General features: G+C 38.8%; 1 protein-coding gene across 5 annotated transcripts in view; it reads right to left on the reverse strand.

Annotated features, from left to right (window-relative positions):
* Positions 1-1,651: 1,651 nt before the first annotated feature.
* The window catches only part of Picot (putative inorganic phosphate cotransporter protein picot), a 100,433-nt gene continuing 86,586 nt past the window's right edge, over positions 1,652-15,498 (reverse strand). For all 5 annotated transcript variants that reach the window (XM_022075988.2, XM_022075986.2, XM_022075987.2 and 2 more), the window contains 6 exons: positions 13,471-13,558; positions 12,207-12,433; positions 10,385-10,534; positions 7,115-7,247; positions 5,627-5,868; positions 1,652-4,650 (listed from right to left, as the gene is read on the reverse strand). In XM_022075988.2, coding sequence (XP_021931680.1) covers positions 4,453-4,650; positions 5,627-5,868; positions 7,115-7,247; positions 10,385-10,534; positions 12,207-12,433; positions 13,471-13,558 — 1,038 coding nt within the window. In that variant the 3' untranslated portion in view covers positions 1,652-4,452. The remainder of the gene's footprint in view (positions 4,651-5,626; positions 5,869-7,114; positions 7,248-10,384; positions 10,535-12,206; positions 12,434-13,470; positions 13,559-15,498) is intronic.

Genomic DNA, 15,498 nt, shown 5'->3' on the forward strand with positions numbered 1-15,498 from the left:
CTTTATCTGTAACTGACGGAATGTAAAATCTAGCATACGTCATTCAGAATATTGAAGCTTGTCATACTTATTGTTAATCTTGTCTGGATGATTCATATTATTGTAAATATATATAAATCTTAATAAGTAAAAAAAAGTAAAGCAGTAATAACTTCACAGATATATTTTATCAGCACTATTATCATTACTAGTTAAATCCCCAACTTAAAATCTGGCTGACACGAGAGGTGTTTAAATACTAAAAGTTAAGCTTCACAGAAACAAATTTATGTCTATTATATGCTGTGTACGTAACATCCACAAATGACTTCTGTCCATCACAAATCAGTATTATTAGAAATGTTGTTTTTCAGTAATATTAATGACATCCTCGTGTATACTTACTAAGCCATATCAAAGTGCAGTACAGAGAAAGTACACTCCAACCTCTGAAGATTCTGAGATGGCAACCCTGTTCCAGTTTTTTTCTTATGGCATCGCTTCTGTTCGTTGATGTCTAGACTGTCCTACTTGTAATTTTCCTACAAGTCTAGTCCCAGTATTCTATCAGAAATGTTGTAGATTTTCATAGTTTTAATTTACCAAAGCCATGAATGAACATTTAAATATTAATTTTAAAAACATTAATAATAAATTATGTAAATACGAGGCGCGTCCCAAAAGTAAGTTTCCCACAGCTAGCAAACCTTATATTGCGCGAAGCGACTGTGCGTACGTGATAGAGCAATGACGTAGCATGGCGCATGCACTAACGGTACTTCCCGCGTTCTCACAGTAGCATCGTTGCAGCTGTTGAAGATGGAGGTTCTTATTCCAGCTCCCGCCGACTGTGAAGTGCGGTCAGTGATAACGCTAGGCCGCACACAGCTCGACGGACAGCGAGTCTCCTGCAGGAGTTCAGCTGGGAGGTGTTTAATCATTCACCCTACAGCCCGGACCTCGCTCCCAGTGATTTCCATCTTTTCCTACACCTCAAGAAATTCCTGTCCGGTCAGCGTCAGCGTTTTGAGAATGACAGAGAGGCGGAGATGGTTGTCACACAGTGGTTCCAATCCCAGGCGGCAGACTTCTACGACACAGGTATTCAAAAGTTGGTCCCACGGTATGACAAATGTCTCAATTCCGGTGGCGAATATGTTGAAAAATAGCTGGACACTTGCTGTATCTGTTGCAATAAATATTTCCATGAAATTGTTTTGTTTCTGTAAACGGCCCCAGGGAAACTTACTTTTGGGACGCGCCTCGTACAATATTGTAAATGTAAAGTTTCCCTTTGCCAAAGGACTACACTGTAGTGTCGTAGGTGAAACTGTCCATTCTTGACCTTACCTTGGTATTATAGATGAAGATCATTGGTCAGTTTCATACACCAGTCACTTCACTCCAACAGAAGGAGTTCAGTGGCTACTAAAGGCTGTGAACGCCACTGCTGATCAGAACATGATGGTAACAAGAAGATTCTATCCTTGCTAGGAATCTCATGCCAGCAACCCAATCGCAGCTCATACTGTCATTTACGTAATATAATACTGTATTGTAGCTGTATTATAGTGCATAAAGTATATGAAAAATTCACCATTTTGGTTTAAATTAGAACCTTGATAACGATTCAGAAAATAAGACATGGGAAACAAAACAAGTTGTCAGAATATGAGCCTTGAATATTGTAATACCAAAAATAATTTTAGCAACTTGCAACAATATCATAACACACTGTCACTTCTAACAAACCACAGTAGTTGCATTACTTCAGTTCTTTATACACATTATATCACAGTAAATGAATTTTTGTTATTCTTAAAATAGTGCAACCAAACAATTTTTCTCAATACCTGCCAAAATTTTGTGATCTGCAAAAAACATTTCCAGGCGTATTCCTGGAAGCACGTAACACGCATTCTGTTATGAAATCAAGTACAAGATTTTTATTAATTTTCTTACTCTCTCACTCACACATCTATCCATCTTCATTTTATACAGATATATACAACACATCATCAGCACACATAAACCATTTCTGATGTTAATGAAGCAGTATCATATGACAACCCCAGTGTGGTCATGTAGTTTTGTAACAGATATATTTCCTCAAGCCACTGTTTCTCAACGCGTGTACCACGACAATATGAATACAAATTAATGTTTACACACTGAACAGTCACAAAATGTGGTAACAGCGGTGAGATATTGTTCAGTCTTCTTTTGTTATTCTATCAGCATGTGCCACATTTCATTACACTCTTGCTCTCTCAACATTTTTACCAATTTTCTTTTATCTATTATATAAATGTACATTTTCAGAACATCATTTAATCATAAAACTTCATTTGCCTGCTAGTCACACATTCCTAAAAAAACTACTGATCTGTTTGAACTTTCCTATGAACTAAAAAGTATGTTACAATTAAACTAAACACAGGTAAACCTCGATTTGCGCCGATTCAGAATAACAACGCTTTTGAAACCAGCAAGTCTAAGAGTAAAAAAAAAAATTTTTACTATTATTTATAACGCTTTACAATGTTTCTCATACTGATTCTTATACTAAATCGTAATTCTTACATCGATGATTTTGAATAAAAATTATAAATAGTCACCTCTGCACTCATTGCTAAGTAGTTGCGTGATAATCTCCTAAAAATCCACCAACATTGCGCAACAGTGACGTGAGCATTTGCGTTCAGCCTGATAAGGGAGTAAGGAAAAATGTGCTCAGTTCGCTTCTTGTTGACACATTGAATGTGCTGAAAACTGTGCGCTAAACGTGTTTGTGTTGTTGTTCGACCACTATTCTGCAGTAGCAACTGTTTTATATTTATAAATTGTAGAAGAGCCACCATGTCCGGTAAGAGAAGTGAATGTGTTGCTAAAAAGTTGCGTAGGTTTATTGTGTTAGAAGATAAGATGGACGTAATTTGTAGAATAGAAGGTGGTGAAACCCGTCGTAATGTATGCAGAAGTATGAAGTTGCCTCCTTCATATAAAATAAAACAGTCAATGCAAAAGGCTACGAGAGTAAGTGCAACACAAGCGAGTTATAGCAGAAGTAAACTTTTAGAAAGAATGGAGAAATTACTGTTGCTATGGGTGGATGACATGAATCGAAAAAACATTCCCTTGACTCAAATTGCTATCACGGATAAGGCGAAGTCAGTTTTTGAAGAACTTAAATGTTTGGGTGCCAGGAACGCATGTCATTGACTTCCCACTGATTTACATTATAAAAAAAGTTTGAATTTACGCCGGTTCGTCCAGGAACGTATCCCTGGCGTAAATCGAGGTTTACCTGTACATGAAAGGAATGAAATCTGAATGGTAATAACAATGCGCAGTTTAAGCATGTATGAATACATACACACGTAACTTATAATAATATGGTAAGAAAATGACTGACTTCTGGGATGTTAAGTTATGATGTGTTGTCTCACAGAAACTGACAGGTTTTAAAGATCCTTACATCCTCCATCATCACAGTGATGAGATCACTCACTGCCCTCATGATAGAAGCAGTAAAGCAACTCTAAAGCATCAGTCAATTTCTATTGCGTGGCACATCACAGAAGACAGTCACCTTCATACCTCGTGCTTTTTATACTTTATTTAACAGACTTTCAGTATTTCAGACTATAGAGTGTCAAATTAGAGGATGATGGTGAATAATGAATTGGAAAGGATGTGGAAGAAAGCCTAATTTAAGGCACTAACCTGGAATTTGTCTGGAGGGACTGAGGAAAACCATGACAAAACTCAGTCAATTCCCCAGACCACGATTTGAACTCTGGACCCCCAAAATATGAAGCAAGAGTGTTGACCACTCGACCAATGGCGTTTGGTCTGTGAAATTTCACAATGTGGTACCACTAAATAATGAACCACATTTTATTAGGCACACATAAGAAGTATTGAGAAACGATGACACCGGTGAATTTTTTTAAAAGTATACTTGTTACAATTTCAAGAAAAGTATTAAGATTTAAATGCACAACAAGTATGATAAAAGATGTTGCTTTTCAAAAAATACCAGGTGGCAATTTTTTTTACATTTTGTTTTTTACTTAAATTAAGATGTGAAAAATTATACACATAAAGTCAATTGCTACTCGAAGAATAAATCACTGAGATTACTACTTCAATGAAATAATGGTTATAAAATAATATAAAATGGATTAACACTTATAATGACATTAAAGAACAATGATGAATAGAAGAATGTGAATTGTGGTAACCATCCTGTACGTCAGAGTGCTAAAAACTGTATACAGAGATTATGCTTTGTTTTGAAATCAGTAACAAGTAGCCTCAATGAATTTCCAAGTTTTGAAGAAAGGAACAAATCAAGAAATAATGTTACAGTTACAATACTTGTCATACAGTACCACTATTACTTGTTTTGAAACAGTGTCCACAATACAGCCCGGAGCTGCACCACTGCATTGTATATCTTTACTAAGGTCAGTAGTTTGTGGTTTGCAGCATCATACCATCCTTTTCCACATCACATTTGCTCTTGCCATTTGTTTGTACCTCGTCATTATCTGGATTGTCCCATGCCTGTCTCACACCCGAGCTACATAACAAGTAGAACCCAGCGCAGACAATGTAGACGCCTGATGCGATGAGGAATACTGCTCTCCATGCTGCCTGTGTGGGCTGTACAACAAACACGACCATAAATGCCACTACTATATTGGTAATACTGCAGTACAAGAAATTTGCACCTCACTAAATAAATTTTCACACAATTTCAATAACTTGTACAGAATAAGCTGTTCTAACTAAATCAGGTACATATCACAAAAGTTATTGTCAAAGAGTCCTAACACACACAGCTTTTTCTTTATTACGCCGTCTCCTTTACAGGAACAGGATCCTTCCATCCTTTTCTCGGACTGGGACCTGTTCATATATGTTTTTTAGGCAGGAGATACAGAAGTGGTTTGCCATTGCCTTCTTCTGTGTGTATGGAGTAATTGTTGGGATGCCACGGAGGAAAACTCCGTGTTGCCTAGACCACGGCCTTGCCCAACACAAGTTATAAATTCGGGCACCGCCGGGAATCCAACCCGAGACCCCAGGATTACAAGGCCAGCGTTCTAACCGCTAGACCACCTCATCTTATTATTATTTAGTGTTCTGTCTGACGACAGGTCCATATGAACAGGATCCTTCCATCCTTTTCTCGGACTGGGACCTGTTCATATACGTTCTTGGCAGATGATCCAGAAGTGGTTTGCCATTGCCTTCTTCTGTGTGTGAATGGAGTAATTGTTGGGATGCCACGGAGAAACCTCCGTGTTGCCTAGACCACGGCCTTGCCCAACACAAGTTATAAATTCGGGCACCGCCGGGAATCGAACCCGGGACCCCAGGATTACAAGGCCAGCGTATACAGAATTTTGGGTAGTCTCTAATTTGTATTAAATACATGAATGTACACTCCATAACAGAAATGAAGCGCTTGAAATTTTCTAAGACCAAACTGGAAGCGATGTAAGCATACAGCTGGCATCATAAATTCAGTCATTAATTTCTTTGTATTTATCCATATGTGGCTTTTCTCTACCCTTCATTAATTACAGTTATCTATGTCATACATCTATTAAGCAATGCACAACACTGAACTTACCCGTTTATCTGTAATGTAGCCCGCAGCCATGGGGGCAAGGAGACCGGCAAAGTTGGCAAGGCAGTTGGTGAAACTCATGAGGATTCCAGCAAAGCGTGGTGAGATGTCCAGATGGTTCACTTTGAATCCTGAGTAGATGCCACCATTTAGACCAACACCAATTGTGAGCAGTGCAACGGTCAGAGGAGGATTACAGCCTGTGTATGAAGCTGCAATCAGCGCCACTGCTGGCCCAAACTGACCTGCAAGATACAACAATCACATCTCGTTCATACTTTGATGCCTGTCTGTGAAACAGCTACATCACTTTAATTTCTTAAACAAGAGACGCACAGAAGTTTGGTGATCATTTTAGGCACCAATATTTAAACTGTTTTAATTTCACAAGTATATGTATTATTATTATATATTATATCACTATACTAATGGCGTAGGAATGTAGTGACCCCATCGCCCAGTGGGATGCCACTGCAATGAGCCACCCGAGTACTGGCGGGAAAACCAGAACTACAGAGATGGTAGGAAATGACCAACCTCAGCCTCAACACAGAGGACGGCCAGCCAGGTGGCTTAGGAGGCAGCCCCTCCAAACCTGGCAACCAGTCATTGGGCCTATCACCCACACTTGGTTTTTAATATGATTCAGAGAAACAAAGATTGTTCGGCCGGACAGCTTCCTTGGAGAGAATGGAGGTGGACCGAGCAATCAACCCTGACGCTATAAAGGCAAAAATGGGAGATGAGAAAGGAGAATAATATCACTATACTAACCCGCACAGTGTGCGTGTATTTATAAGGGAGAGTGTGATTCGAGATTCTCACAGCAGAGTATGGCTGTCTTCTGCGATATCGCACCATGCAATCTGGTAGATGCCGACTTACATTCCACAGGAAAGCGAAATGGGAATGCCAGACATGGCAGCAAATGGAGTGTGTGCAAAAAAACTGGGAAGAAGAAAGAGGTAGTGTGTGTCCTTAGACATTGGCAATGAGACGAGCTTACTGGGGAATTCAAGAAAGCAAAGAAATCAACAAGTTGGAGACCGGAGTTCATTGATAGAAGATTTACAAGCATTGAGCCAGAAATTGGAATGAGAAGGAGAGCTACAACTAAAGTTAATGATGGGCTACACTTAAACAAGTTTAAAGTGAAATGGAAGAGATCAGTGATGGAATATGAGAAGTAAATCATAATCTGGAGCGTAGTAAAGATGAGAGATGGTACTATAATTTAAAGTGAAAGTATAGAATTTAAATGGTAAAACTAATGCAAAGATGTTCAGAAGTGAACATACGACCAGGGAGTCACGTCCAACATTACAAACAGTAACCAACGGGCAATGTTTCTTAGACAAGTTTTCAAAATAAATTCAAATAAAACTTAAGTTTTATTTACAAAATCAAGAATGAGAACTGGGCTTAATAATTATAAGCCACAATTATTAAAATGCTTGATTCACTGTTTAACACAATGCAAAGAAGGCTCACCAAGGCTGTTTATAACTTTTCTTGTGACAGTGTGGGTGAACCTATGACTTGAGATCATCCAGTCGGCTACATGACTTATAAACATGGAAAACAGCCACATGGCCAGGTACGGAAGTGCTGACAGAAGACCATTCTGAAAGAGAGAAGCAATTAGAATGTTACTCTTCAGTGATATCTACATGCACGATACGATACTGTGCGCGTGTGTAGTTCATAACCGACTCCATGGAGCAGAGAATTTTGAGAAGCTAATAGCTGTGCAGCTAAACAGTAAATTTCCCACCTCTTATGAAACATAACAGTCCATTACTGTGTCCACAAGACCATGCCACTCTTCCCTATCCTGAACCGGTTTAATCCAGTCCACACCCTCCTACCCTCTCTGTGTATCAAGAATTTGAATAACATCCTCCAATCTAAACCTAGCTCTTTAATATGATGTCTTCCCTTCAGATTTTCTGACAGATCACTGAATAATTTAATATATTAACATTTTTGGAGAAATACATATCAACGGAGGTAGACAAGTAATATATCAAGATTAATTATGGATTTTCTCGAAAGACATTACATGAAAAAACAGAAAGAAATATGAAGAAATATAAAGTAGCAACAATTTAACAAATCAACAACAGCACAGGGCAATAAAATGATAAAAAAGGCCTGAAGAAAATTTCATTGCTATTACAACACTTTGACAACAATTATTATATGAGCAGAAATGCATTTTCTATTATAAAAATTTGTGATTTCGTCGTCGTCAATAAATATGTCATCAACAATGTCAACTATAAACAAACTCGGCATTGTTGTGGAACACAACAATGTCGAGTTTAGTGTCTTACTCAAGATTTTAAAATGCAACCAACCCCCCCGAAGGAGGGGTTGGTCAAGTGTTTTAACCCTCCATTCGGGGGGTTTAGTTTAGTTTCTTACACAAGATTTTAAAACGCAACCCCCCCCCCCCAGAAGGGGTTGGTTGCTTTTTAAAAACTTGACCACCCCCTCCGAGGAGCTCCGAAAGGAGCGTTCTGCCCTAGTAATTCAAAATACTACAGTATATCTAGACTCACTGGTTGAGAAACACTGAATTATGAACATTCTCATCAATAACTCAATACTTACTGCTGTGCCGAGTATCCTGTATTGGCAGATACAAAGGGTTTTGTGCCCATATGTATTAACGAAGTTAGACAACATAGACCATCACTTTACATGTAGGGCCAAATACATGTTTTAAATACAATCCAGTAATCAATGAGTTCGACTGTACTTTCTATAAGCAGCTGGACTTATCTGTTGTGATAAGTCACGCATAATCCCAACTTTGTTCAGTTTTCAGAAACTATTCACTCCTGCAAAGTAACGGCAACTTAACAAGAATTATATTTGTATGTAAACAGGCCCTTATATCTGGTTCACAAGTAGGAGTGATAAGAGAATGATTATATAAGAGTGAATAATCAAACAAAATAGTGATACAGTATTGTAGAAAACAAGTGGAAACCTAGAAACCTGTAATTCAGTTTGAAGTACATATCTTTTCCAAAAAATGTTTTCTGGAATTTTGCGTACCACATTTGCCTTAATGTTCAGATTCAATCCTTATTGCTGCAGATGCAAATCCAGTGATGCCAAGTGCACCACACTACATGCATATCAGTGGAAAGCCTTTGAAAAGCATCTGGAGTGTTTCCATTAAATATTTTTAACAAATTAAGTAAAACCAATCCTCAATTAGCAGATAAGCAAGTATAGAAACTAACTCGTGCATTTTGTAGCGTATCTGCAAGTACTGGGGACAGTGCGAGAACAGAATTTAAAGCTTCGGGCAAACTGAGAATAACAGGTAAGAAGTGTCAACATAAAGAAAGGGCTGGCAAGTAAGACATTTCTTTGTTTATTTGTTTATATTTGTTTAAATCTTGTCAGTCTAATCACAATAAAATTCCTATTAAATATTAAAATATTACTATAATTAACATTTAAATATTTAATATATTTTAAATATTTAAATGTTAATTATAGTAATATTTTAATATTTAATAGGAATTTTATTGTGATTAGACTGACAAGATTTAAACAAATATATATTTATCACAATATGACGCAACTTTATCATCTTAAGACATTTCTGTTAAAACTGAATCTGGAGAAAGGTTCGTGGACTCTTCTTTAAAAATTAACTGCTAACCATGGACAAAGTGTTCGTGTGTAAACTCAAATAGTGACTTATCTAATTTTTGTAGATCCACACTCTACAGACTGTACATATTCAAGTTTTCTGTCTTAAGGAAAATTTATGCATTTACATATATTATGAAATATAAGTTATATGATCCCTACAACACAGTAAAATAAAATATTTACTAAAGTACAACAATGTTGCCACAAATTATGGCATCCTGTACCTTCCAAGCACATGAAAGTTAACATTATGCGTGCAGTCGCCTTTGCTTAGCAAATGAGGTATCGGCCTGGGTGGAGGGATTCATTTGTTGCAGTGTGTTAATGTTTACATTGAGATTAAATTAAAATGAAATGAACTCTGTTAGTAGCATACTCTATTCAGATTATTAGAGTCTTGAAGTTTATGGTCATTTCAGAGGTGCTTGCTGCCTCCACCATCAGAGCAATGTTGGAGGCAGCAAACATATCTCAAAGACCAGTAAACTTGTAAGACTTGAGGTTCTCACAGCGGTGAGTATGAAGATTTCCATCTTCTGGGTTGTTGCACTGTGTAGTCTAGTCGATGTTAACCAACGTTTCAGAGGTCATACTGCCTCCGTCATCAAGGCGATGACGGAGGCAGTATGACCTCTGAAACGTTGGTAAACATCGACCAGACTACACAGCGCAACAACCCAGAAGACAGAAATCTTCATACTCATCGCCCTGATGACGGAGGCAGTATGACCTCTGAAACGTTGGTTAACATCGACCAGACTACACAGCGCAACAACCCAGAAGACGGAAATCTTCACCAGTAAACTTCTACCAGACTACTTGGAAAAACATACCAGAAGGCAGTCATCTTCATAATTACTGCTGTGATAACCTAAAATCTTAATTTGAGCCTTGCTCACTACGTGTAACAGGCTTCCCACATTTCCCTGAACATGTGAGGTCAGTGCAGTATATTGTAGTAAAGTTTCTGTTGATAAGATTGACTGGCCAATGCTGCTTTTGTAAGGCATTCAGATCTTAGAACTACAGTTATGTTACTGCAGTGTCAGACAGACCACAGGATTGAATTCCAATAGAACTTACATCTTTCAGGTTGAAATGTAGCACTTGCTTCATGAATGATGGTAACTCTGTCATGAGAGTTTCATAACCATAGTTTTGTCCCATGTGTGCCATTAGAATTGCCCAGAATGGCAATGACTTAGCAATAGACACCCAAGGAACCTTCGGTGACTGGAACAAAAAAAGAAAATTATAAATAGAGATACTCAGAGCATCATTTCTGACATTAAATAGTGATGAGACACAACAGAACATTTTTATTAACAAAATACAAAAAAAAGGGATAATATTTCCATCTTAACAAAAGTTTATTTGTTTATTCTTAAACAACAAACTTAAAAAATCATCCACTCCTCTTTACCACACTGAATGGCATATTGCTGGTTCAAGACTGAGGAATGGACTCCTCGATCATTCCCTAGCCAAGGCATCTACATCCTAATTATCTTAAAACCCACATTACCCAGGGTCCCAGAAGAGCATAACCTTGTTCCAGAGCACACAATGCCTGTTGACATTCCCAGTCAAGTGTTACCCTTGATACCTCACTTGATACACCAAATGAAAAGGAAAACCTCTTCCCTAGTTTCATCCCACGTACACCTGTCCCATGACTTGCCAGCCATCTTGGCCCACAGATTAGCCCTTTACACTGAAGGGTCATAGGCCAGGATAATAACCAATATTCACGTAACTTTAAAGGGAGTCCCAAAAGCAATCACTGGTATCATTTTGCCCTGCACTTATGTGAAAAAGAGAGTGGCCCCATTAGCCCATTAGTCAAGAAAGGATCTGTGTATGACCTACATCCAAACCACTACGAGACCTCTGAGCCAGCCTCTGCCACTGAGTACGGGGAAGGGACACATCAAGCAGAACCACGTGAGCTGTTCTCACAGAGCCAGTGACACTTACACAGACAACCAAGTTCAACCCTGATCATTGCCAGACCAACTCTTGACTACTAACAGTTACCACATACGCAAGCACAGGCCTTACTATACCTGCATAATGCGAGTGTAAAATTTTTAGTTTAAGACCTTGGGGTCTTGCCAAGGATCTGATGACACAATCAAAATGACGACAAAGCTCTTGACTAACCCTCTGTTTCACATCCTCCCGCCATATCAGCTTCTCATGCAGGATAACTCTCAGGTACTTTGCCAACCCTGTGGCATGTATCATCCTGCTTAGTACAACAGGTTCCACAAACCTGTCCACTTTCTTCCTCTTGGTGAAGAACACAACTTCCGTCTTCATGGCAGATAGCTCCTCAGCCCTGAACTTACTTTGTACAATGTTCAGAGCCTTTTGATTTAGCTCTAAGTACCTGGGAATTTTCAGTTATCATCAAGACCAAGTCATCAGCGTAGCTTTGTGTGTAAAGACCCTCTCTATATAACCATACAAGAAGTCCGTCCTCCACCCGGCTCCACTGTAGTGGGGACAGACACCTTCAACCATCACAATTTGCTGGCTTCCAACCACAGCACAGATACCTTACACCACCTTATGATCCTCAGCTGCCTTGCACATGGACAAAATGGTGGTGCTGTCAACAAAACAGCCATTGCTCATCAATCTTTCCCCTTTCATGGGCCCAGCATCTACCCCACATTACTCACCCCCTTCACCGCCATAACCAACACTCCCTAATACTTGCCTTGCTTTGATTTGAAAATAATATTATTTGCACATTATGCTTATGTTAATTGCAATGTTTTTAACAAAAATGTATTAATACCACCATGTAGATTTTTAAATTTTTCCCCCAAAATCTGAAATTGAAGCAGGGAAGGGAGTGGTTCTTATTTTAAATGGGCAGGCATTTTTTTATACTTACAGAAACACCCGCAGTGCCCCAGAGTGAATTAGTAATATATTTCTTTTCATCTTCAGGAATTGTGTTTGAAGAATCAGGATCTTCAGCAACCATGAAAAGGAATGCTACTGACCACACTGCTCCAACGATACCAAATACATAGAAAATGGAAGGCCAGCCATCTGCAAAACCATACTCTGCCAGCAAACCACTCAGAGGATATGATATCACAGTTCCAAACTGTGCACCTGCAACCATCAAGAAGAAAAATTTTGAGCCCAAAAGCACAAATAACAAAGCGCTAATAATATACGAGGCTCGTCCACAAAGTAAGTTTCCCTGGGGCCGTTTACAGAAACAAAACACAATTTCATGGAAATATTTATTGCAACAGTTACAGCAAGTGTCCAGCTATTTTTCAACATATTCGCCACCGGAATTGAGACATTTGTCATACCGTGGGACCAACTTTTGAATACCTGTGTCGTAGAAGTCTGCCGCCTGGGATTGGAACCGCTGTGTGACAACCATCGCCGCCTCTCTGTCATTCTCAAAACGCTGATGCTGACCGGACAGGAATTTCTTGAGGTGTAGGAAAAGATGGAAATCACTGGGAGCGAGGTCCGGGCCGTAGGGTGAATGATTAAACACCTCCCAGCTGAACTCCTGCAGGAGACTTGCTGTCCGTCGAGCCGTGTGCGGCCTAGCGTTATCACTGACCGCACTTCACAGTCGGCGGGAGCTGGAATAAGAACCTCCATCTTCAACAGCTGCAACGATGCTACTGTGAGAACGCGGGAAGTACCGTTAGTGCATGCGCTATGCTACGTCATTGCTCTATCACGTACGCACAGTTGCTTCGCGCAATATAACGTTTGCTAGCTGTGGGACGAGTGGGAAACTTACTTTGAAGACGCGCCTCGTACATTATACAGTCAACTGATTTGAGCCATGTACACATATTCTTCTTAGCTTAAAGAGTACACAACATAAAGTTACATCAACTGTAACAGAAACTGGCTATAAATTCTCCTCATTCCAAGAGTTCCATAGAATATGTAACCCTCTGATGAGAGGGGAATTTAAATATTTAGACCCCATAAAACTTTTTTAAAAATAAATGAATGTGGAATCTTTCAATCCAACGTGGCTCTTCGGATAACAGAAACTCTTACTATCACGCACAGCCTTCGGGTTGCAACACAAAATATTTTGATGTGTGAGCTGTTGCTTCAAGCATGAAGTCGAACAGTTTCAGGAGCATAAAAGTCCTGATCTATCTCACCTGCATACACAAAAGCTCCCATACGACTTCTCTCATTTGGGGGGATCCATTTAGCCAGCATAGCATGAGTGCACGGTACAATCGGCCCCTAAAACAGAGAAAGAGTCATGTAAATCAACATATACTGTAGTGCATAGAACTGCAAAATTCGAAAGCCCCTTATAAATGGCTATAACACTGTATGAGGTTTGAGGTTCTCACAGCAGTGAAGACGTTAATGTTGGTCTTCTAGGTCAGTGGTTCCCTAGCCTATTTTTGGCACCACCACTGAAAGGCAAAACATATTTTTATGTACCAACACTATTTTACAATTAAAAAATCCACTCAACAGTACTTACTCAGTTTGAAGGATGGGCCACATATCTGAGACTAGGTGACTCACCACAGGGTGGATTGTTGATAAAGAAACTCCGAAGCCACTTTTCAAGCTGAAGGCAGTTACAATGGTTTAACTGCAGACAGTGCTGAAAAGCTTTTTTCACAGAGATATGCTGTGCCAAAGACTAGTAATACATCAATGACTAGTTGTGAGATTTCTACGTATACATTTTGGACACAAATCCAAAAATCGTAAACAGGCAAAGCATCAAGCTAGATTTTAAAGGCTGTAACTCAGGCTAGTTCAATCAGGAATTTCTGGGATTTTATGGAAAGGTAAGTTACCTACTCACTGATTGTAGCTGTACATGGGTTTCAGGTCAATTCATGCCAAGAAACAGATCTGAAAAGTGATTCTTAGAATTGCTCTCAAGATTAGTAAGATGGGTCAGAATCTGAGGTTTAATTTCTTCAAATTCATAATCATTTCCTCGCAGATGCTTACTCATGATGAAAAAACACGTCTGTGCTTTCATTTTCACAAAGGATTTTCAAAAGCGTCATATTTTATCAATGTGACAACTTTGTCAAAAAGCTGGAAAATTGTTTCATTTGGAATTAGTCTGTTGAGCTTACATCTGATAAATAATGATATATATCCAAAAAGAGTTGCTAAAGCTGAGAATCAGAGTCTGTAAAAACCTGCATTATTTTTTATTTTTTTGTTCATCTCAACCGGTCATTTAAGAACAGAACCTCTTGATAACCACCTTACCTCTAAATGCTATAGAAGCGATTTGTGGTCTGCCTGCATGTCCTCGTACATTACTGCAAACAGAAGAGCGTTCAAAAGGTGAAGATTTCATGTTCTATCGACCACTCACACAGAGACTGTGAATGACTATTATCACTTCAGATTATATTTTTTGGTCACAGTGTATCAGCATCTGTATGAATACAGCAGCAGGACACAAGAAAGACGTCCAAGCTGAAGTGAGACAAATTGTTCCTCTCATTCTTATCATCATGTGACCTTAGGCCACAATTATGTACAATTCTACAAGAAGCCACAAAATGTATTTTTTGAAAGCTCGTTAATGTTTTCTCCGACCCAGCGTCTGACAGACACAAGGAGCTATAGTTAGCCTCCAACTTCTGTTGATCTGAAGTGCACATCTTGGACTGCACTTATTCGATGAAGTTGTTCGTTAATGTCAGAGAAACTGTTTTAAGTGCCTGGGGATGATTTTCACCACACATTATTCAATTTGATGGCTGCTGGTGGTAGGAATGTTTGTGTATGAAGCTTTTTATTTTCAGTAATTAAGTATGAGATCTCAACTATGGCTACAAGTGCTTTTGTAGAAACAGTGAACTGCAGTTTTCATCAACTTGGCTGTTCAAGAATCTCTAACAAGTTTTTTCAAAGAAATCTTATAGCTTATTACCAAGAGATGATTGTCCTATTTTTAATGACTGCATAAATTTCTTGTATTCAAACTGACAACTACACCCTCAGAAAACTGTACGATATTTTCTCACTCTTAAGTTTTTAACATGGGGAGAATGATGGCTTCCTTCTGCAGGATTTACAGTCACTGACAGACTTACCACTTTGAGGCTGTTTTATAAACCAGGAAACCATTTCTTTACTCACAATGACAATCTGAGGCCACAACAGTTTCTAATAATCTGTGCTTTAACACATGT

Source organism: Zootermopsis nevadensis, unplaced genomic scaffold, assembly GCF_977971745.1.
Source record: "Zootermopsis nevadensis isolate Lab colony 2312 unplaced genomic scaffold, Znev_1.0 Znev_ptg000011l, whole genome shotgun sequence".
NCBI lineage: Eukaryota > Metazoa > Arthropoda > Insecta > Blattodea > Termopsidae > Zootermopsis > Zootermopsis nevadensis.